The sequence below is a fragment of the Anser anser genome, assembly GCF_964211835.1.
Source record: "Anser anser genome assembly, chromosome: 27".
Taxonomy (NCBI): Eukaryota; Metazoa; Chordata; class Aves; order Anseriformes; family Anatidae; genus Anser; species Anser anser.
The window spans coordinates 4,857,822-4,881,308 of record NC_139748.1 but is presented as its reverse complement, the minus strand read 5'-3'; the positions used below and the strand labels follow the sequence as shown (position 1 = coordinate 4,881,308).

The following is a 23,487-nucleotide window of genomic DNA, read 5'->3' as shown; positions in this document are numbered from 1 at the left end:
CCCTTCCCACCGTGGGGCTGCTGCCTTCAAAGGGGTTCAAGCTCCCTTAGGGGGAAAACTGCCCCCCCCCGGCATCTTCTGCCCCACGGGGGGGGGGGAAATTTTACCCCCCAGGTAGGATTTTAGCCCCTAGGAAGGCTCCTGCAGCCCCAAGAAGGCTCCTGACCCCGTGCCTCATCCCACCCCAGGAGGACCCCAGCCCCAAATCCTTAGCCCCCCCCCCCCCCAAATCTTTTCCGACCCCCCCCCGGTACCGGTTGGGGGCGTGGCCAAGGCAGGGGCGTGGCCGGTGGGGGCGTGGCCAGGCGGGGACGGCGACGCAGGGGCGGGCGGCGGCGGCGGCGGCTTCCAGCGGCTTCGGCGCTCGGTGAGTGCGGGCGGGGCCGGGCCGGGCCCCCGCCGCCCATGGGGGGGGGGATGCCGAACCCCCCCCAGGGATGCTGAGCCCCCCCCCCCGGGGTCGGCCAGGGGATGCTCAGCCCCCGTCACCCCTCCTCGGGATGCTGCTGCGCCCCCCCCCCCCCCTCCCCGTGCCGCTCCCCTCCCGGGGTGGGGGGGGGGGATTTCGGTAGCCCCGAGGGATGCTCCGCGCCCCCCACCCTTGGGGCTGTCGCTCCCCGCTCCCCCTCCGCGGTGGGGTTGGGGTGAGGATGCTCTGCCTCGCCGTGCCGGGCGGGGATGCGCTGCCCCCCCCCCCCCCAGGGCCACGGGGGTGCTGCGAGCTGGGGGTGCTTTGCTCCCCGCCCCGATGCTCCCTGGGGGGGGGGGGGGTTCCTGAGTCAGGGGTGTGCTGAGCGGCCCCGGTTCCCTCGGGTAGGGTGTGAGTCGGGGGGCTGGCATCCCCACCCCCGGGCCGGGCTGTCACCGCCATGCCAGGTGCATGAGCCGAGGGGTTAGGTGGCTCTGCCCCCCCCCCCCCGCCCCGTATCACGGACCCCACGCTGGGGCCTGCCCCATCCCCGCTGGACAGGAGGGATGGAGGGGTGGCCGCATCTCCCCCTGCGGCTGCGGGGTGAGGGGGGCTGCGATTGCAGTAACCCAGGAGTGGTTACAGGGAGGGGAGTTCCCTGCCTTCCAGCCGCCCTCTGCCCCAAGCAGCTCCCCGTTGTGGTCCCAAACCGCCCCATTTTACCCCCTCCGCGCTCCCGCCTTATGGGGTGGCATCCTGATGGGACCGGTCCTTACCCGTGGCCTTCTCCTCCTCTGATTTCCCAGCGCCGCGTCCTCCTGCCTCCCTCAGCGCCGTCTCCAGCCTGCGAGCATCCACCCAGGGCCGAGCTCAGGGCTGGAGCGGCCCCGCGAGCACCCTCCCTGCGAGCATCCGCCCGGCACCGAGCCCCGGGCTGGAGCAGCGCATGGGGATGCTTGCTGGGAGGATGCTCACGGGGCTGGTGCTGCCCAGAGCTCAGCACCGGGGGGGTTATCACCGAGCCCGGGGCTGGATCGGTCCAGCGAGCAGCCAGCAGCCAGCCTGGCTACCTCCAGCTGTGCTCGCTCTGCTTCCCATCCTCCTGTCGGCCATGGCGAGCTGCCTCCAGACACCGGGATTTTCTCCTGAATAACACCAGCCCTTCAGGGGCTTGTTTATCCCGCAAATTGCATCATTACACCAGCAATTGGCTTAGGAAGCCGGGTTTTGTTAAAGCCCTGCAAAACCTTACGGGGACGGCCCTGTTCTGGCCAAGCCGGTGCTGGCAAAATATTTGCTTAAGCTTATTTGGCACCATCTGCTCGTGCGCTGGAACGAGGTTCTCCTGGTGGGTTCGGTGCCACCGCATCGTGAGGTGGTACGGCCGCAAGGCGTGAGCTGGAGGTTGGTACTTGGCCGAATGGGTCTGTGCGCTTCGGGAGCTTGGTTGCGCTGCTGCCCGGGCTTTCGAGGAGATGGAAATTCGGTGTCTTCGTAGCTCTGCCGTTCTGGGAGATGCAGGTATCTCTGCTCTGGAGGACGCCGCGACGCGTTGGTCCCTGTGGGCATCGCAGGCGGGAGCTGGTTGGGAAATGGGACTGACGTCCGTGGGCTTCCGTGGGGATTTGACAGGGAGCCACGAGCAGAGGTGGCTGGTGGTGCTGCCTGCTGCTGCTCGGGTGCACGGGTGACTTTCCAGCTTTGGTGCAGGCTCCTCCTGCCTCTCTCCATGAGACAGACCCGGAGCTTGCCCAGGACCCCAACCATCAGCCGGAGGATGGCAGGGAGCCCCCAAACCGGCCAGTTCCCAAGGCATGGGTGGTGGGACTGGTGGTTGGGTCTGGCTTTCTGGGTGGCTGGATCAGCTGTAGCTTGGCAGATGTGGGATTAAACGGCTCGTCCGTCTCCGTGTGACTTTCGGGCTTTGCGGCGAGCACAGGCAGGTCTCGCTCCGCGCCGGGGGCTTGGTCTGGCTGCGCCTCGGCTCTCGCCAGCAGCTGAAGTGCAGAAGCTGGGGGCTGAGCCTGCTGGAGCTTTGGGTCCCTGCCTGTTGTCAGTCTTCTCAGGAGGTGCATAGAGTAAAAAACACCCTGGAAAAGTCCATGTCTGCGTCTTTTGAGGGCCTGTAGTGCAAGCCTTGCCCTTTCTGGGCAGTGGGGTTGGAGAAGAGGTGCAAGGTGGTGCAAGGATGAGGGGCGGGTGACAGGGTTGGGTGGCGCTGGGAAGAGCCTGGCACCGTGTTAGAGGTGGGAGCTGGCACCGAACCTCAGGGGACACAGCCCTGGAGCCTCGCAGGGTGCTTAACACAACCAGGGACCCAACTGCAAAGGTCTCCGCTCCTAGGGACGGGGAATGGCTTCGGTGTCAGTGCCTGGGAGGTGCCATGTAACGCTTTCCAGCAATGCGGAAAGGCACCGGATTCTTTAGCAAACCTTGAAGCCCGCATTTTACAATTAATTTTCTCCTAAAGGGTGCTTTGCTGAGTCTGAGGTTTCCCAGATGGCTCCCAGAAGTGAGCTGGGAGGTCTCCAGGCTGTTAAACGGAGGAGGCTTGGATCCTTCGCCCATCTTTTCTTCCAAGAGCGGTGCTAAACACAACAGCTGCCCCCGCTTTACAGATGCTGTGTGTGAAATGTGGGCGCCAGGCGTGGGGGTGACGGTCAGCTGGGGCCGAGGGCGACAGCTCGGGCGTGGACTCTGCAGGTGGGTCCCAGCCGGGCTCCTGAGGGAGCTTTCAGCGCTTGCGGGGACTCTCCGTGAGCGAACGATGCCGAAAGGCTTGGAGGTGGGCGTGCACGCGGGCGCTCTCCCACGAGTCGGCATTTGGGAAGGAGGCAGGGACAAGTGACGTGCCACAGCCGCAGCGTGGAGGGCCAGGTCTGCATCGGGGCCCGTCTGGAGCAGAAGCAGGGAAAAACGGTTCGGGGCTCTGCTGGGAAAAAAAAAAAAAGTTCTGATATAATCAGATTCGAATTCTGTTTGCACTGTGGCCAAGCAGGTTGAAACCCTTGTGGGGACGTTGCAAAGCCATCGGAAGAGGTTTTACGGTGAGGGCACCCTAAGGAATGAAGTGGGTTCTCATCTCTCTCTCCGTCGTTTTTGGGCAAAGCTGTGCTGGGAGCAGCCTCGCCGGCCCCTGCGCAGCACCGGAGCGCTGTGGTTTCCTTCCCACAGGTGGGGGGAGCCAGGAGCTGGGTGCCAAAACTTCTCCGAAAGACAGGGCCAGAAGTCAGTGGGCAGGAGGGCCTGACCCTGTCTGCTCAAAGTCGCCTCTCCTTTTCCTGAATTTTCTTCCTGATGTTTTAAATCAGCTCACGGGTCGCTGTCTCCAACGCTGTGACCCTGCAGAACTGGCAAGGCTGGAATTTGTCTGAAATGCAGGTTTTTTTCAGCTCCCATTTTTCAATTTCTTCCACGCTTCCCTTAGCAGGCGCAAGGAGGTACCGGCTGGGTGGCTGCCTTTAATTGCATCAAAAAAAACCCAAAAAAACAAACAAAAAAAGCCACACACACACAGAAAAAAAAAAAAAAAGAAAAGGAAAACAAGTGACAGATGAGAGCTCATTTCCCTCATCCTCCTGCCCGTTGCGACGGATTTCCAGGAGAGGGCAGTTCCCGGGGCGTTTTGCTGCCTGCTGTGATGCCTCCCTCCTCTGCAGCCTCCCCAGGCTCGCTCAGTGGTGCCGAGCCCCCGGTGCTGCGTGCCGGCGGGTCGCAGAGGCAGTGCCACGTCAGGAACCGCCGGGCACGGGCCCGGCTCCTCCGCGGGGAGGTGAGATGCTGGCAGCGTGCGGCCGGTTTCTTTAAATAGCGAGCGCTGTGCTGCGGGGCCGGGCGGCACGGAGGGATGCTCTTCCCACCCAGCCTCCCTGGAGAGCAGCGGGGCCACGGCCAGGGTGGGGTGGGACAGCTCGGGGGAGAAGGGACCCGAATCGCTGCTCATCTGCTGGTTTAAAGCTCTGCCTTCCCCTCTTCCTTGGTGGAAATGAATTGTCTCCGTCATTAGCTGGGTTTTACCTCCCGTCGTTCGAGATGCGCTGCTGCGGCGCCCGGAGGGTTTGGTAGCCAAGAGGTGGGAGCCGGGCTGTGCTTTGGGCAGTCGGAGAATGGGGAAGGGTGGGGGGATGTTCGGCCGCCTGCTGCCCCCAGCACTTGCCTCTCTGGGAGCCTCGTGAGCGCGGTGCGTCCTCGGACGGAGCCTCGCCTGCCAAAGCCCGGCCTTTCTGGCTTCCAGAACCGGGCAGGGCGTTTGTAGCCTTGCCAAGCCGTTAACATGCGTGTCGTAAACCTGATCTGAAGCTTTTAATCACGAGCTTAATAGGCTTCTTGGTGGTGTCTGGTGCTATTCGCCATGCAAGACCTCGCGGTGCCAGGGGTTGCAGACAGTGAGGAGAAAGATGGGCTCGTACAAAGTTTACAGCCTCAAAAATCCAGTTAATCTTCCCTGTAATCCAGCGCCTGGCAGCTGTACGAACCACATCTCAACCTCTTTCTGGCTACCTCACTCGACTGTTTTGCAGGAAGGAGTCAGAAGAAGGTCCAGAGGTTATTTTTGGCTTGGCTGATTTATTCACACGCTGCTCAGCCAGGAGAGGAAGTTATTCTGGTCCCCGACTGTCCCACATACGCACGAGCACCTTGTGAGAGCGTTGATTTCTCGGGGTGTGGATGCGGGGTGCCATCCTCGTTCTGGGGAGGGAGCTCTCATAAAGTACCTGGGCGGCTCGGTGTCCTGCGAGCCCACCCGGTTGTTCAAAGCAGCCAGAGCCCCGCAGCCAGGCCACCCGGGGTCTGCGCCCTCCTGGCAAGGTGGCTGGGGTACAGATCCAAGCCCGACCCCCCCGGGGCGTGGGGAAGCATCGTGCCTTGAAATCCCGGCACCATCCACGGGAGCTCCCCAGCACGGGTCACTGCCAGCATCCCTGGGGACGTGCCTCCCAAATCCCTCTGGGGACCTGGTGTCCTCCATCACCGGGTACAGCAGCAGGGCTTAACTCGTCCCAACCCTTTAAATGTTTCATGGCAAGCTCCCCTGGCCAGAAGGCTTCTCTTTTGGGTCCAGAAGGGGTTTGCTTCGTCAGCGTTGCCCGAGATCCACGTGTGCCACCCAGCAAGCGGCTGGCGTTTGATGGAGAGGTGAGATTTCTCTTTCCTAATCCTCAGCGTCACAACCTGGATGACAATCACTAGATTATTGCCGTCACTTTGGGACTGCCATTTTAAAAAAAGAGCGTTTTTTTTTTTTTTTTCTTTTGATCATCTGCTTGTTGTTAATTTAGTTACAGGAGTTATGTACTGACCGTTTTTGGAGGTGGCAATCTGAGGATCTCTGCAAGCAGAAATGGGTTTTGTTCCGCATGTCCTTTTTGTTTACATGCGTATAAAGATACTTTGTCTCTTAAAATGAAGCTGAAATGAGCCCCAGCATTGCTGATCGCTGCATGGCTCTTCGTGAACGCTGGTGTCGCTTTCAAATCACACGTCGTCAATAAATCTAATTCTAACTGCCCTGCAGCAAATGGCATCAGCCTGCACTTTGAGATCTCTCCCACACATACTCCTGCTGCCTAAAAATACCAGCGCTTTAATTTTCAAATGACTTGGCTATTGTACAGCCACCATTTTTTTATTTAAATATTGCTGCATGGCTCAGTGCAGGACATCTGTTACGCTACAGAGGGTGAAGTTCTGCTCTTGAGCTCTGGCGCTTAAATAATGCAGCAGCTCTGTCAGTCCTCAGAGTAAATGAACGTTTATTACTCGGGCTCTGTGCTGCGAGGTTTCTTACTCAGGGCTGTTTGGGGAAGCAGGGCCCGGGAGGGGAAAAACCCATCCCTGATGGGGCACCTCCACATTAAGCAAAATACACCCCAAAACTTGTCCCGTCGCCAAAGCAAGGGGCCCTCAGCTGTTGGCACAGAAGGTGCCGTCGCTGCTGGTGACCTTCCCGGGGAAGGGCTGCCCAGGCGTGTTGGCAGCAGCCAGCCGGGGCTGTTTCCATCGCGGGACAGGGCATGAGAAAGGCGTTCCCAAAATCCCTTCCAGCCCATCTTGCGAGCATTGCGGGAGCCCTTCCAGCCCCTTGCGGCGAGGAGAGCGGAGGCAGGGGCCCGGCCGGGTGCTCTCTAATCGCTGCGTGCTCCAGGAGCTGTCAGAAAGCGCGGTGCTTTGCGATTCATCCCTGCTGACCCTCCACTTGCGCGTCCCACGTGCCTGTTCCTTCCTCTTTGCGGTAAATATCTGATTTGCATGCGCATGTCCGGCTTGAGGTGTGGAGGAGAGGGAAGGGGGCTGATGGCTTCGGTGCGAGCAGCTGGGTCTCTCACCGATGGGTGAACGCAGAGCCCGTGCTGGGGTTTTCATTTTGCGCGGGGCTCTGGGCACACTGCCGTGTAGTTCAGAAGCAGGCGGGCTTTTATCCCGCAGATTTTAGGCCCTTGACCTCGCTGGCCTCCTGGCAGGGCAGGGAGAACTCGAGCGAAGCTAAGAGCTGATGTTGTGTGCCATGCGCTGGGGGTGAAGCAGCAAACTGGAGAGCTGCGGGCAGCTTTGTGGCACAGAGCGGGGGATTTTGGAGCTGCGAAGGGTGTGGTAGATGGCAAAACTGAATTTCAGCATAGGTGAGAGGTGCTGAGGCTATAAAACACAAGCGATGCTCCGAGTAGGTGTGCTCTTTTTGGAGACTTTGGGTTGAAGGTGTTAGGATTTTCCTGTCTGTGTGATCAACGAGCACGCTGCTGGGTGAGGTCGTCTCTGACCTGTAATCGCGGCTTGCAGCGGTGGGTGGGCATAGGCTCGAGGCTGGCTGGTAGCCACGACGCCTACACCCTGCTGCAATATGGTCAAGCCACGGATGCAAGCAGTAATAATTCACCAAGTCTTGCAAAAAAAATAAAAAATAAAAAATTTTGAAGGCTGAAAAGGTGAGGAACCGAACCACCATCCCCACGGAGCTGGCGGGCATTGGCCACGTGTTTTCCTTTTCTCTCTGCCGTGAGTAGGAGGAAATCCAGCTCCCGGAGGTGCTGGGGAGGTGCTCCCACCGCCCTGTGTGGGGTCAGGTGCAGGGACCCATCGGAAGCGCTGCCCTGGTCCATCAGACCTGCTTCGGGTCCCCCACCGCTCAGTGCCTGGACTTCTTCCAGCTTCCTTCTCCGCTCCACCGTGGGCTGTCCTGGCGGGCCCTGAAATGCCAACAACCTGTTCTGGAGAAGGAAGCAGAAGGATCTTCCCAAGCTGCTGTGTTCGACCCGAGCTTTCCTCCCCCTCTGTCCTTCAGGGCGGGTGTGGACACGCGGAGAGCTGATGCCGTGTTGTCACGGGCATCGTTCCCAAAAGCGTGAGACGTTGCAGATCATCCCCGGGGGATGCGGAGCCTCCCTCTGCCCTGCTCCATCCCCATCGCCTTGGGTTGAGGCCGATCCTCTGCAAAGGGCAGCTGCCGAGCCCGCCGGGGGATACCCAAAGCACATCTGCGAGGACTCGCGGGCACAGGACGGGTGCTTCTCTCACCGGTAACCAGAGCAGGCTGCCTGTGGACAGCTCGTGCAGTCTGGCAGTGCTGGCAGGAGGAGGAGAAGGTGGTGGTGGCCACTGTGACGGCTTTGTCATCTCCCCGTCAGCCTCTGAAGGTGACAGTCGGAGTTCAAAGGAGTCCGTGCTCCGTGCGGCCGCAGCTCCCGGCGTCCTGCCCGCCTCGACCTTGCTGTGTGGCAGGGCGACGCTCACGGTTTGGCCCCGGCTTCTTGCTGTTTTCCGAGCAGCGAATATCATCAGATTCAGAGCCCCTCTGGCCATATTGTGAACATATTAAAGCGGAGCCGAGGCGAGGCTCAGGGCGTGCGTGCCTGCCTCCAGCGCTCGCCGGGTGGGAGGTTGCTGCGTTGCGCCTCGGGGTCTCCGCTCGAGGGGCGTTATCCGCAAACGCAGCTCGCGGCTGCCTGGGGAAGCGGTGCCGGGCGGGGAGGCTGCGGCGGGGAGGCTGAGCTGCTCCCGCCTGCAAACCTCCTCGCGTCGCTGCGCCAGGGAGGCTGGGGAGGGCTGAGCTCATCTCCGCGGCCGCGAGCAGGAGAGAGAGGGGCTTTGTGTCGGCGCTGGAAGAACCAGAGTGGGGCGACTCCGGCTGAGCCTCCTGGGCTGGGCTGGAGCTGCCTTCGCTCCAGTGTGGGAGCCGGAGGGCCCGCAGTGCTGCGTGACACCCATCCGGCCCAGACGCTCCTCTCGCCGGCCTGAAAAAGCCGGGGCCACGCGAGGCCGCCTGGCCTGGGCGCCGGCTGCGGCTCTGCTCGGCCGTGGGTGCTGCGGCTCGGCTCCTTGGGAGGGGGGGGACAGCCCCAGGGGCTCCTTGGGAGGGGGGGGACAGCCCCAGGGGCTCCTTGGGAGGGGGGGGACAGCCCCAGGGGCTCCTTGGCAGGGGGGACAGCCCCCAGAGGCTCGCAGGTGTGGGTGTCCCCACGCTGGCTGCTGCTCGCAGGGAAGCTGGAGGGGCTGCTCGATTTGCTTTTCGGCTCGTGCCGCTGGCAGAGGCGGGTTCTTGCCGCGCTGGCGGTGCCGCAGGTGCCCTGGAAAGGGGAGGTAGCGTCCGTGCACGGAGCAGGGACCTCGCGACGTGTTGCGGAGGCGGCGTGGCCGGGGGGGGGTGGCAGGGAGAAGGGCTGGGGCCTCGGCAAAGGGCGCTTCAAAACGCAGAGGCATTTCACCGCAGCTCCGTGGGGACTCCCTGATCCGCCGTGGGTCGAGGCTGCCGTGGGGCTCCTCGGAGCTGCTGCCTGCTGCCCTCCTGGCCGGCAGGGCCCCTGGGCACCCCGTGCTCCTCACATTTCTCCCCACGTGCACCTCCAGCAGTCAGCCCCCTGCCGGAGTCACCAGGGCAGCTTTTGGGGGGCAGCAGAGCGCTTCTCGGATGCTCCCTCCCCATCTCGCGGCTTCTCCAGCTGCTCGGCTTCCCATCGTATCCCTGTTCTCATCACCCATCGTTTCGCTGTAGATAAAGGCTTTTTAATAACATCTGACATTTCAGACATCATTTCCTTTCCTCCACTCCAATTTTCTTCCTGTTCTTCATAACTAGGAAGCCTTTCTTTGTCCTCAGCCAGAGGGGAGGTGTCTGCTGTTGCCGCTGTTATCATATTCCGGGAGGCCTGATCGGGTTAATGAATATCCTTCTCTCTTTCTCTTTTGTGTCGCTTCCACTCCCATCTTCTTTAGCCCAGTTTCTTAAGGAAATGAAGCTGGCGGGTTTGCGTCGGTACGGCCTTTTCTCTCACCCAGCTCGCCCTCAGACGTGGCGCTCTCTCCTAGCAAATTTGATGGGGTGGAGAGCTCAAAGCGCCCCGTGGCTTATGACCGCTGGCGGGGAGGACAGACGCAGGCGATGCCTGGGGTCCGTCCCCAGCCCCGTTAGCTGGGAAACGGGCAGCTTCGCTGGGCTATTTTTGCTGCCCGCCTGCTTTCCTTGCGTTCAGGCAGGGAGCCGGCGGAGGAGGGCTGCTCCAGCCTCGCAAGTGGGGCACTCGCCTTTTTTATTTTTTTTTTTCCGAGAGCCCTGGGCTGCGTTTCCAGCCACAGACTTGCGTGGCCGCGCTCGAGGGCTCTTCCTGCAGCGGCGGGAGCTGCGGCGGGTTTGAGCTCGTGCGTTGGAGTGGGAGCCGCAGTGACAGAGGAGCCAGCGGAGATTTCCCGCTGCGGCCCCTGCTACCATCGCAGCAGGGAGAGGCGGCAGCGCTGCTCCAGCGGCTGCTGCAAAATCCGCTTCCCTGGCTGTAGCGTGGGGATTGTAGCACGACCAGCAGGGGAAATCCTGGGGGTCCTGCAGTCGAAAATGCAAGTGCATTGATGGAAAAGAACCCAAGGGAGTCTCGGCGTGGGGTTGGAGCTTTGCACCCTTGTGGGTGCGTCCTCTCCTTTCCTGGCCTGCCAAGGGGAGAGGGATCGCGCTGGGCAGCCCCGCAGCGTGGGGATGCCCTGCCCAGGTCCCGGAGTGCAGAAGCAGCTCTTCTCTCAGCAATACAGTCAGGGACTTGGCTTTTCCATGGGTCAGTTACTGCTTGTCGGCACCGAGTCGTGTTGCAGAGCCACGCTCTGAAGGTTTTGCCCTTGCTGTGCCACGTGTGCCTGGCATTGCGTTTGGGCGAGCGGTTCTGCTATTCCCCCAGCCTTCGTCTGCGAGGCTGGAGCCTTGCTGGGCCTCGGCATGGCCCCTGCCCGGTTCCACTGCCCGAGGAGGAGACCTGGCTTGCTGTTGGGGCCGTGCCCTATCCTCTGCCTGGTCCCACCGGGCACCTGCCTTTCCCTCGCCTCTGTGGTGCTGGGAGGCACCACCGCAGCACCGGCAGCCTTGCAGCGAGCGAGGTCCTCACCAGGTCCCCCTGGGCTCCCTTCTCCTTGGGGGGCTCCCCAAACACGCGGTCCCATCGGAGGGGACGCCCAGCAGCAGCTCTGTGTCCCACCTGCTGGGGCGTCCCTTTCTCCTTCTCCCTTTCTCCCTTTCCCCTGCATCGTGCAAGCACTCGGGGTGCGTTTTGAAGCCAGGCTTCTTCGCCAACTGTGAGACGGATGAAGGGAGGAGAAGGGCTCGGCAGTGGCCCCTGATCGGGAGGTGGGTGCTCACGTGGGTTCCCTATCCAGGAAGGGTTTCGGTTTTCCTTTGTGCTCTCTTCAGCCTCTTTTTTTTGATGGCAGTGAGATGGGCTCTGTAATTGAGGAGATCCCAGCTGAATAATCCACTGAGGAAGCTGCTAATTTGAAGACATGTCTGTAATAATTAAATCATTATCTGGAGGGAAGTAGAGAACAGATACCCAAAACGGGCCTAATTAAAATCCAAACCCAAGATGACTCGGGCCCTGGGCCAGAGCACAGCGTAGTCTGTTGGGGACGTCTTCATGTGTAATTGCTTTTCAGAATGTCAGTCCCACCAGAAAACCCATCTGTTCCCCTCCGAGAGACCAAGACTGACCCAGAAGCCCTCTCCTGCCTCATGTTCCCCAGGCCAGACGCAGCAGGAGGATGGCCGTGTGCTTCACAGGGGGCACAGGAGATGGCGATGCCCGATTTGGGCAGGTATTCCACCCTTGGGCCTCAGGAACTAGACTCCCCCACACCTCTGGAAGATTTAGTCCTGATCTTCTTTCAGCCCTCGGGCTTGGCAAAGGCTCAGCTCCATGTCTGCTCCGTGCGTGGATGGATTTCCTCCTCGGACCTGTGAAGATGCCTCAGGGACGTGGTGTGCAGACCCAGTGGTGCCCTGAATGCTGCGCCTGAGGCTCGCCAAGCCCGAAATCCTCCAGGTCCTGCAGCAGGGCCAAGCCCCTTGCGGAGGACGGCCCTTAAAAACCCCACGGGACATTTTCAGGGTCCCAAGTGCAGGACGAGCTCCGTCCCTCTGAGCCCCCTGCGCTGGGTGGATTTCTGCGTCGGGGAGGTGTCGGTGTCTGCCCGCACGGACCAAAGGTCCTGATGTGGGCGTTAACACGGGCAGCGAGCCTCACTTCGGATGAGCCGGCCTTGAATCACTGCATTACAGCAGGGCAGAGCTTGCAGCTGTCCAACCGGGCCCCTTCCAAAGCTGGCTGCGAGGAATTGGGGCATTTCCTCGTGCAGACGCGGTCGGGGAGCTCTGTCTGCCAGCTGTGCGCGTCCTGAGCGTCGCTCGGCCGACGTGCCCGTGTCTCACAGCAGGCAGAGGGCCTCTCAGGTGGGCTGGAGGCTGCAGGGAACATCCGAGCCTGGGAAGGTCGGGGCAGGGCATGGTGCTGCAGCTACTTCTGCTCGGCTGAGCATCCCACCAGCCCCTGGCATGTGTTATTTTTTCCCCCTGCGTTGCCTGGAGGGACCGCAGCACTGTGGCAGCGCAGCCCTGGCATTGCGGTGGTGACACGGTGGGTCCTGGGGACGGGCTGCTTTGGGGTGAATCGCCCCTAGGCCAGCGCTGGAGGAGCTGGGCACTGTAGGATGCCCAGAATCCAAAACTGTGCTGTAAAGAAGTCGGAAACGTAAAGCCGCCTGCAAACATTGTCACCAAACTTACTAAATGTGTCTTAGCTGCCGTGCTCGATGGTCGTCGCTCTGTCCTGGCAGAGCTGGGAACTCCGTGTTTGTCACCTGGCCCCTTATTTTGTCCATTCATCCCCCTTACACCGTTCTTCCCCTTGTTCTTGTGACTCCCTCTGCATTACGGCAGTCTTACGCTAGGGAGTTTGCAGTGTCCCCAGACCCGCCCTGTTGGTGCCCCAGCCCCACGCGCATCCGTTCAGCTTGTGAGCTTTAACACTCTGCTTGGCTTGAACGGAGAGGGTGCGTGACGTTGGGTTCAGCCCTTCCCCTCGTCCCCCCTCTAGGGATTTTAAGGTTTCCTGGCCCCCGCATTTCCAGGTGCCCCCAGGAGCTCAGGTGGTGGGACCAGCACGGAAACCACCGCACACCTGCCTTTTCCAGCCAGTCGTGCCCGCGTTCAATAACCCGCATTTAATTTCTTTAAAAGCCCCACTGAGCTGCAAACGCAGTTCCCTCCTCTCCTGGTGATGTCTCGCATGGATTGGCCAAATCCTGCTCTCTCCTCCTCGCTGGGATCACCTCTGCCACGAGTGCTCGGGGGTGGACACGGCATCGTGTGCGCAGGAGCCCCTCCAGGTGCTTGTGGGGGGGATCGCGAAGTGGAGGCGCTCTGCGTAACAGGGGCGGATGCTTCTTGGGTGCCCTCTGGGGTGGCAGATGGAGGCGTGACGACGGCACGGTTGTGGCCAGCACCACTGCAGCCTTTTGGGGTGAGCGGGGCACGGCCGTGGGACCTCGCTGTGGGACCTCGCCGTGGGACCTCGCCGTGGGACGTGCAGGGGTCTGCTGCGGCGGGTCCGCGCCCGGGCTGCCCCCGGGGTGCGGGGCTGTGCTCGCTCAGCTCTGCAGAGCTGACATTTTAAGAGGGAGCGAGTTGGAAATTGAGCTGAACTAATGCCCACTGCTGCTTTTTGTGACGATAAAAGCTCTGTTGAGAGCTCTGCCGGCACAGAGAAGAGCTGCTGCGCCGGTGCAAAGCACGACACGCAAACCACGGCACTCCCCGTGCTTTCTGGAGCAATTTTTGTGTTAGTTCCCCCAGTTTGAAGCTTGTGCTGCTTTTTCAAATCCCCAAACCGGGAGAACGGTGCTGGGTTGCAGCCTTTCCTCTGGCCAGTCCCTCTGCTCACACAGCCCCACGCTGGGCACCCCTTGATGGGTGCGGAGCGCAGGATCCAAGGACAAGGCACCCTTGGGACCGTGCCGAGCAGGTGGGTGCTGGGATCACCGGGAAACCTTCCTACCCCTAACGGGGTATTTGGGGGCCGTTAGCTGGGCCGGGGGTGCAGGTTTATGAAGAGAGATGGGAAGAAGGGGGCCGGAGGAGCTGGGCTCCTTGGGGCTCTGCCGAAAGCTGGCTCTGACAGCAGCTGGTGACATTCACAAAGGCTGGTTTATTCTTCCCTATCTTCTCTAGAACTTGGGATCTCCGGAGGGAGCTGGACTTATCTGTTATCGCTTCCTCCTGGACTCAGTCCAGGAGGAGCGAGCTCCAGCTGGAGCTTTTCCACGCTTGGGTATTTTTGAGGTGCTCTTTGTAGTTTCCCTGGTGGCTAATAAGGATTGAGCTGCCTCCTCTGTTCTCCCAGAGGGCACCGACCTGGGTTTCCCTTCTCAGCTCGGTTCCCAAAGCCTTTGGGAAGCCCACTTTGCTGGCACGGTGAGCCAGTGCCTCGGGATGTTTGGGGACACGCAGGGGCAGAGCCACCACCAAAATCTCCTGGCGAGAAATGAGGCTTGAAAAGCGAGGCGGCTGCAGGTGAAACCCTCATGCGGCGCTGCCCGGCTGGGGCTGGCACTCGGTGCTTTCCTGGCCCCTGGGGCTGGAGGCTGCGTGCCTGGGAGCTCCATCTGCGGGTTAATTTTATATAATGAAGAGTGCGGGTTGGAGACGTGGACTTGCTTGATGTGGGTTACGCAGAGGCAGACGGAGCTCGAGTGTCTGCGCCTTGCCCCCGGCCGCCTTTTAAATGTCACTGTCCTTGCATGTCCCCGCGTGGCTGCTTCTGCCTGTGTCACTCGCCATAAACCTCAGGGATGCGACACCGGGAGCTGACACCCGGCTGCCTGCGCCCTCTGTGCCTCTCGGGGCGCCCTCGGGTGTGCAGGAGAGGGATCGGGGGTTTTCTGGCCAGGGCTGGGGCGGACGGGGGCCGTGGTGCAGTCCAGCTGCATCTCTGCCTGCTGCTTCCCGGGCCTGGGCCTGCCCTGTCTGCTCCTCCGCCCGCTTCCTCTGCTCCCTCCAAACCGTGTGGGGAGATGGAATGGGTTTTTTTTTCCTTTCCATGGAGCCGTCCTCGCACTGGGTCTGGCCCCACCAGCCTTGGTGCCCAGTTGCACTGAGCTGAGCATCACGCCGGGGTCCCGCTCCCCACCAAGGAGCGTCTGCAATGGGTAAAAAGTGCTTCATGCTAGCTCTGCCACCAGCAAACGGGTTAAATAACTTAAAAACTAAAGCGAAACCCAGGAAGGGAATGGTGTCAGCCCGCGCTTAGCCTAAGGAAGGGAAAGCAGAGGGGGTGAATGCCAGGGGGAGCCCCCACATCTCCTGGGTTACCGAAACCATCCAAGGTGCCTCTGGCTGGGGTCGTCCGATGCCCGAGCCAAGACGTTGGTGTTCTTCTTGGACAGGAAGAACTAAAACCTCCCGTGCTTTGGGAGGGTGGAAGAAAGTGGTGTTTTGGTGCATCTGGGGAAGCCCCTGGGTTGCCTGCATGTGGGATGAGGGGCTCGGGGAGGGCTTGGGGTCTCCCTGCCGTTATCTCTGCTTGGATGCTGAAGGGGTCGGTGGTGAACTGCTGAGCTCTGGAGGCCTCGCCGTGCTCGTGCTCCCGGGCCGTTGCTTTTCCCGTTCAGGCCGCGTTGGCTGCGGAACCCCCCCGGGTGAGACTCAAGGATATGTTCCCAAATCTGCCGCAGTCCGAACCGGAGCCAGCAGCACTGGGCACTTCCCCAGTCTGTCCACTGCTAGCTCTGAATACGTGCTGATCCTTCCCAAATTTCACATTAAAAGCCCGGGTTGCCGCTTTGCTGTCCAAATGACATCCCTGGGCTCTTCCTCAACCGAAAATCTGCAGCCTGTGCTCAGCAGGAGGACGATGCACCTGGGTGTGGAGGAGATGCCAGCGAGAGGCCACTGATCCGGGATGCACGTGGCATTTGCAGCGGGGTTTTCTTCCAGGCTGCAGCCTCCCACGTCCCCGGGGCCGGGACACGAGCCCCAGCTGCCAGCAGTAACCCGGGTACTGGCATCTGGCTGGGTGGGGGGGGGGCTCCTCTGTCTTTTCTCAGGGCTCGAGTGCACCCGTGGCACAGATTTCAGCAGCTCCCTCCGTGCTGGTGGCTCTTCCCCTGGCGCTGAATGAATTAGCACGCGTGGGTGCTGGTTTGGCAGCGAGGAGGACGGCCCCCAGCTCCGGGGCGTTGGGCTCGCGGATGAAATAACTCCTCATCGAAAACGTCACGGCGGCGGGAGGGATGTGCCCGTGGCAAAACCCTGCGTGAAATCACAGAAAGTCTCCAGCCACCCCTCCGAGTCTCAGTGTTACTCCCGTGGCTCTGCCCTTCGGTCCCTGCTGCCGACAGCAGCTCAGGATTTCCCCCTGCTAATGGGGAAACTGAGGCACGAAGCCTCCCTCTCCCAAAGGCGAGGGGACTTGGCAGCGGTGCTGCCTCTGTGACAAGCACAGGATTTTCCCCGTGGGGTTGCAGGGTGCTTCCCCGTGGCGCGTTCCCTCTCGGAGAGGTCTGAGCCCACCTCGGGTTGGAAAGCAGCGCGATTGCTGGGATCCCACTGCTTCCAGGGGCTGCCTCACCTCAGCATACTGGTGCTGGAGGAGAGGAAGGATTGCATTTCCCCCCGCTGCTTGTTTAAACTAACCCCGAGGGAAGCAGAAGTCAGAGAGAAGCCGGCTTTGTCCTCCCAGAGGCTGCAGGTGTTGGCTGCAAACTCAAAACCGGTGACCCAGCCACGTGCCCACGGGGTGGTGGCGATGGCGAGACCAGATACCAGAAAAACAGAAAGGGGAACTGATCGTAACCAGCGTCGTGGCTTTTTTTTTTGTGGGAGTAGGATCTGGGGGATTTGGCTGGCGTTTGTAATAGCTCTGGGTAACCCCCTCAGCAGCAGGTCTGTAGCAGGGTGAAATCCAGCTCGTGGGCTTACTGCGATGGCAATATTCCTTGCTTCATCGCTTGCTGGGTTCCCAAGTGAGCTCCTGGCCACGCTGGCATCCTCACAGGTTTAGCAGTAACGTCAGACGTGTTGTTCTCTCTCCCCTTGTTTGGGTTTTTGGCTGGTGCGGAGCCGAGGATGAAGTTTGAAGTGAGCCTGGGCTTGCTGAGTCTCTTGGCCAGGCGTCGGGATCCCACTTGTTGGAGGAATCATCCGGCTTGGGGCCCCTCCAGTTCTCTTTCCCGTCTGTCATCTTACCCCAAAGCACAAAGGTTTGGGTGTTGGTGTCTTTGCCCCAGCAGTCCCTTCCCGTGCCACATTCCTCCTGCCAACAAAGGGAGATTTCGCCTTTCTCCGGGGTCAGGCGAGGACGCACAGACCATTTTGCGACCAGAAACAGAGAGGCCGAGTCAGGAACCGTAACGTGGCCGATCTGATGCTCTCCTAGAGGTGCCGTGCCCTGCGCATCAGTGCCTGTGGCTGGGCACAGTGTGGTGCCAGCCCCTCTTGGGGTGCTCGTCCTCTGCACCGCGCACCCCGTGCCTGCCCCGCAGGACGCTGCGGAGATTTCGGCTCATCCTCCGATGAGCTTTTTTGTTGCGGAACAATTGTTTTTGCTGCACAATGGCGAGGAGCAGGTGGCTTTCTGAAAATACCCGCTGGAAGTTGTGTGTAATGCCTCCCCTCCCACAGGGAACTATAAATATCGGTTGAATACCAACACTTTACTTCTCCCTGCAAAGAAACAGCCAGATCTGGACATTTTGCCTCCCTGTTTCTCCTGTGATTTAGCAGCTTGGAGCAAGCAAAGGCTGAGGATGGGAATCGCTTTTTGGGTTTGGAGCAAGCCTTCAGGGCAAAAGTGCAAGCATTAAGGTGAGATGCCGGGAGCAGCAGTCCTCTGATTGTCTGCGGGATCCTTTGATGCTTTAGGGGCACCCGATGCTTCCCTGCCATCTCTGAGACAGGCTCCAAACCCTGAAGACGCTGCCCAAGTATCCTGTCCTGCTGCATCCCCAGCAAGGGCTGAGTCGGGCTGTGACCCCAGGGGAACGAAGGACACGTTGCTGCAGGCGTGGGGGCATCGGGTGACTTCACACGCAGGCAGCAAAAAGCCTTCCCTCAGCCCCGATCCCAGTGCCTGCCAGACATGGGACTGGGGCCAGGCGGGAGAGGAGGCACCGCCACATCTCTTCTCAGGGCTCAGTCACGTCCGTAGCGCAGAGCTCGGCAGCAGTGACTCTCCCGCCTCACCCTGCAGGATGCGAATCTAATCCGTCACTGCTAAAAAACTGGCACCTTGTTTCTAGCCAGAATCCCCCATTCCCCTGCTTACCCCTGGCTGTGCTGGCCACAGGCTGTCCTCGGCATCAGCTGGGGACCATCTGCGCGGTACCCTGCCATCGGCAGCGCTGCGCTGGGGCACGCGGAGGGGCCACCGCCACATGGGCCCCGTCGTATATTGGGTCTTCCTTGTCCTTCTCTGGAGACTGGAGGTCCCCAGAGGCCACAGTGGTTCCTCTGAGGCAAGGGAGTAAATGTTGGGACCCAGGAGACGTGCTGGGCTGGGGCTGTACCTGCCGTGCTCAACGTGGCAGGTTCCACTGTTGAGCCAGGGCATTTCAGCGTCCCCTTTGTCTCATGCCCAGGAACAATCTCCATTTTCTCAGCCCCTTAATTACATCTCCCACCGAAGGTGAAATGGAAAGCCGCTCTGCGGCAGAGCTGTTGATGGAGATGTCCCCACTCGCTGTCCGCAGCCCGTCCCGTGGGTCAGGGCCGGGTGGGGGGATCGGTGGGTCGAGCTGCCCCGGCTGCTCCAAAACAGCGCCCGGCTTCAAGGGGGGTGGGCAGCACTCGAGCCAGGACACGGCTCCAGCAGCAGGAGCAGCGGTGGGGGGACGGGCTTGCCGGAAATCTCAGGATACGACCCTTTCACAGCCCGTCCCCGTAACCACGTTTAACGCAGCATCACGAGGAAAAGGTTAAAAAAAAGAACTGCTGCGAGGAAAAGCCTGCAGCAAAAGGGCATCACCCTCCTTCCTCCTCCCAGGCCTGGCTGGGAAGGGGTCGGGGCGGCGGAGCCCCCTCCTCGGCCGGGCGGTGCTGAGGGGAAGCCCCAGGGTGCTGGGAGCTGCGGGTGCTGGTGTGGGCTGCGCCGCGCTGCTCTTTCGAGGCCGGGCTGGGCGGCTGACGAGGATTTTCTAGGAGCGGGGAAGATCAAACTGACGTTTTTATGGGATGATCAATCTCCGCAAGCTTGTTGCCTCCGAGGTGCGCGTTAAACCCTCTTTGCCAGCTGCCTGCTGGGGTGATGATCTTGCTGACAGAGCCATGAAGGTTTTTTTTGTTGTTTTTTTTTTCCTTTCCTTTGAGATGAGAGTGAAGCTGTTCAGAGAAAAACCACAAGCTCGCCTGCCTCGGTGCGCAGGCGGATTTGTGCCTGGCTAGGTGCTGGGAGTGCTTCTCCTCCTGGTGTAAGAGGGAAAGCCGGGGCGCTCCCTGGGTTCCCTGGGGGGCACCAGGTGGGTGCCAAGCATCCCACCGGCAGCACGGCTCGCTACGGGGTCGTGCCGAGCAAATAATCCACCCAGGGGCAAGAAAAAAATCCATGTTCTCCGTCAGCTGCTCCACACCCAGGCACTGCCACTGCAAACCAGCCTCTCCGAGCGGGCGGTAGGTGGGACGTGGCTGCGCTGTTTTGCCATCCCGAAGAGTGGGGAAAGCATCGTTCTGGGGGGGGAGGGATAGTAAAGAAAGTACGTTTGCACTGGCAACAAACCTGTTCCCAGCAAGTCTGCGCCTGGCAGCCCCGCGGGACTAAAAATACCCAGCCAAAGGCTCGAGCTGCGCAGTGTCTGTTTTCTCGGCTCACCAGCTGTCTCCTCACAGCCTCGCTCCTCTACCCAATGATTATCCCATCAGATAAGGCCCTCTAAACCCAGGCAGCGGCATTTATGTAGTTTTAGCAGATACAATCGAAAGGTTGAGCTTCGCTGGCAGCGTTTTGCTGCTAGTTCCGAGCAGGCTCGGACCCCTCTGGCACCCAGCATCCAAGGGCTGCTTTTGGCCTACCCTGCTGCTGCTGAAATCACGGGCAGGGTGTGCGGTGCATTGGGGTGGTCGTGCACACCGACAGCCCCAAGGGGCTGGAAAGTGCCCGGCTGGGTGTGCAGGTGCCGAAGAAACGGTGAGCTTCACCCCGAAGGGACCGTGCTCTGCATGCATCCGCCAGCTGCGCTCCCAGAGGAGAGGGCGCGTGGCAGCGAAGGATTTCCCATCCCTTTTGGAGGATGGAGAAAATCCAGTGGTTTGGGGTGGTGTGGGAATGAGGGGGTGCTCGTGTCTGTCCTCAACGAAGCCATCTCTAGAGGGCTGTGAGCTGATGCTCAGTGTGGGCTTGCTGCAGACGTGCCTGTCCCCGCGTGCAGGCGCATCGCTCCCAGCTCCATGGGGCCTGAAGATAGCAGGCACCAAACCCCGCCTGGCCCCAGCTTCCTCAGCACCACCACCAAAACCTCTGCAGCTGCCCCGACCCCAGTCGGTGGTCCTTCCCCTTCGCTGTCCAGCTCTGGGGGCTGTGGTTTTGCTGTCGCTCTGGTTTTGAGGGAGAGCCAGGAGGGCTGCGTCCAGAAATAACCGCTCCTGAGGCCGTGGGTGGGAGAGCGGCCCGACGGACAGCCCCGCGGTGGGGAGGGAAACCACGGATCCCGTGCCAAATGGTGCTGGGCTAAGTGTCCCCATGTGTCCATAGCGGGTATGGATGTGGCTGGTGCCTCCGCAGTGCAGGGAGGGATTTCCACCCTTGGGCTCTGCCTTGGTTTCAGCCAGGAGATGGGCGCACGCGGCCGAAGTGTTTCCGGAGCCCTGCCTGGAGGCGGCAGAGCGTCAGCACGGGTTTACCCGCTGGGCACCCCCTGGCAGAGGGGTGCTGGTGGTGTGGTGGTGTCGTGGGGCGGGTGGAGAGCCCTGAAAGCTCGGGGCTGGCTGCCAACCACCTGCCTGGGTGCTGTAAAGGGGCTTGGGCAGAGCTTTGTGGCGGTAGGATGTCTCACCCCCGCTCGCAGAGCTTCTCCAGCTGCAGGGGTTTGTAGCAGAACTTACGGCACGGTGCACGTCCACCTTAACGCCCACGCCTGGTGGCCCAGGGTGCGAGGGGAAGAATGTGGCCACCCTCTGGTGAAGGCTTCCACCAAGCCCTGGGTGTGGAGGAGCTTTGGATCAGCAGGAGACGAGCGTTACCTGTCCTGGGAGAACGGTTTTACGTGCATCACATCACACCTTTGCTGACCCTGCTGATGTGTTTGGGGATGGGTGAGCTGGGATGGGTCTGTCTTGGAGCAGTGCTGGGGCCATGCCACGTCCCCCCGTCCCGTTATCACCCTCCCCAGGCAGAGGGGTCCAGGCTGTCCTCATCACCCCCAGCCTCCCTTCCTTAGCGTGGTGGGTGTCACGGCATGCAGCCGAACATGGGAGCAGCTTGCAAGGAAGCAAAACAGCGCATGGGCTCACCCATACCCCAAAAACACCTGGACGCGTGCTCGACCTCGGGGGAAGCAAGAGGAAAAGGAGCCTTTGCGTGATGCACGGGGTAAACCTGTGCCTCCTCCTGCATCGTGCGGGTCCAGCCCCTTGGATTTCCTCTTGGGGGTGCAGGGGGACCCCGCAGCCTCCCATGAGCGGTGTCTCAGTCTCCTCGTGGTCGGCGAGTCTCTCCTTTGCGGCTGCGATAAATTTCCGTCCCGGCATCCCTCCCATCAGATTTATGTCTCGGTCGTTCCCTGCAGCATTTCCCCTCCCCAGGCACCTGCAAAGCTTCGCCCACGGGGCTCTCCCCTCCGTGCCTTGACTGATGTCTCTTCATTCACCCCAATCTTAATTCACTTCCTCCAGGGCAGCGCGGGGACGGGCCACGGGGCCGATTTTGCCATCGGGGTCACGTTGTGCTGGGGGCCATCTGGCTTTCCGCAGCATGGACACACTTTCTCCCCACAAGCAGAAGCACAGCAGTGAGACGGGGTGTGAAAGCCGCCTAGTTTGGGTTTTGCACCCGAGGTAATAGGGCTTACCTGGGGAGTAAGGCTGATTTCTGCTCTTCTTGGCCCAAATCCCAGGAGCATCTGCAGAAGGACCTGGTGGCGTGACCCTGCTGGGGGCCACTGGGACACCAACTGGGGGAAGGAGGACTGAAAAACATTTCACATGCTTAGCTCTGGGAGTTACGGGAATGGGGCTCGTGTCCAGCGCCACCCAAGGTGAGCAGGGGCTGCAGGGGGGCCTCGCTCCCTGCCTTTCCCCCCCCCCGGCCTCCTTTTTGCTGGGATGCTGCGGGGACGGGGTGTCCTGGGTGCAGTCATCCCGGTCGCCCGTTCGTGGGTTCAGGGCAGCGTCACGTCCCTGTAAGAGGTTTTATCCCACCTGAGGAACGTGCCTTCCAGCTGTAACGGCCGAGGGGGTGGGATAGCCACCCGCGGGACGCCCCAGCCCCTGTCCCAGCAGGCGGGAGCTGGCTTTCAGCGTAACCCGCAGTGCGCTGGATGCACGCTGAGGGGCTGCTGCTTTTGCCAGAGCTTCTCTATTTTTAGAGGGTTTTTGTGTCGAACTTCCCATCAGCTGATGAGCCAATGTCATCCCAAGAACGGAGCTACGGCTCCCCGGCCTCGGCAGCGGGTGTCTGCACGTCTGGGCGTGCACGAGAGCATCTCTTTGTGCACGCTGCCTTTGAGCGGGGGCGAACGGCCCCGCTGCGCGGCTGGGCTGCTCGGTTCGTGCCTTTTATTCCGGTTCCCAAGTCCAGAACAGGCCGCTCTGGCCCCAGACTGCGTGCAGCTCCTCCTTTTTGTCCGCGCGCGCCTTTTGGTTTGAAAGGGGGTGAGATAAGGATATCCAGACCGAGTCTCAGGCGTTTCATCTGTTGTAAAGTTACAAAACTCGTAAAGCACAGGGTGCTGGGCGGGTGCCCTGTGGGTCTGGGGGGCAGCAGGAGGGAGCTGATCGCTGTCCCCTCTCCTGCAGGTCACAGCTTTGTGTTTAAAGAGCCACGGCACCGAACAGAGACGCTCTCCTGCACCAGCTGGGACCACCTCGCTTCGCCTCAGGGAGAACAACCGCTCTTCATCTGACTCCTCCTCAGCATGCCCGGGCAGCCCAAATATCCTCCGGACCCTCCCTACGCTGCTGCAAGCTCAAGCTCACCTCTGTGACGTGTCCCCAAGGGTCGCTTCATCCCCCTCTGAGCGTCCCCGTGGCTCATTGATGCTCCAGCCCCTCCGAAAGGCATCAGAGCAGCAGCACGAGGGGCCACGACGGCACCAGCGGTGCCGAGCAGCTGAGGAGGGGGATTTAAGACTGCGAGGACCTTGTGGGTGCCAAGGACATCGCCTTGTCCCCGCAACAACAATGCTGGCTTCTACTTAGCCCTCGGTGGACACCCAAGAAGGGATGGGGCACCCCTCTACCTTCACCACCCCATTGCCCTCTCTGGTTCTGGCTTCTCCGGTGCACGGGGAGCCCGTAGTGATGTGAGCGGGGCCCTGCAGCTCGACAGCACCCAGCACCCGCCCCGCCGGGCACCTCCAGCACCCTCTCCTGCCCGCCCCGTCCCGCCATGATGTGCGAGGTGATGCCCACCATCAGCGAGGGGGACCCCCTGGGCCCCCCGCAGGGCTCCGAGGCGGATGCCGACTTCGAGCAGCTGATGGTGAACATGCTGGACGAGAGGGACAAGCTGCTGGACACCCTGCGGGAGACCCGCGAGACGCTCTCCGTCACCCAGAGCCGCTTGCAGGAGGCCCTCCGGGAGCGTGACCAGCTCCAGAGGCAGCTCAACTCTGCCCTCCCGCAGGTAAGG

The 23,487-nt window shown here is 61.1% G+C and overlaps 1 protein-coding gene across 6 annotated transcripts in view; it reads left to right on the top strand.

The window, feature by feature from the left end:
* PPFIA4 (PTPRF interacting protein alpha 4) overlaps positions 1-23,487 on the top strand; it is a 54,960-nt gene that overhangs the window by 529 nt on the left and 30,944 nt on the right. For 4 of the 6 annotated variants that reach the window (XM_083812943.1, XM_083812941.1, XM_083812940.1 and 1 more), the window contains exons 1-2: positions 303-367; positions 22,653-23,481. In XM_083812943.1, coding sequence (XP_083669069.1) covers positions 23,245-23,481 — 237 coding nt within the window. In that variant the 5' untranslated portion in view covers positions 303-367; positions 22,653-23,244. Of the gene's footprint in view, positions 1-302; positions 368-22,652; positions 23,482-23,487 lie in introns of those variants that run through there. The other 2 variants (XM_083812939.1, XM_083812944.1) reach the window with 1 other exon arrangement.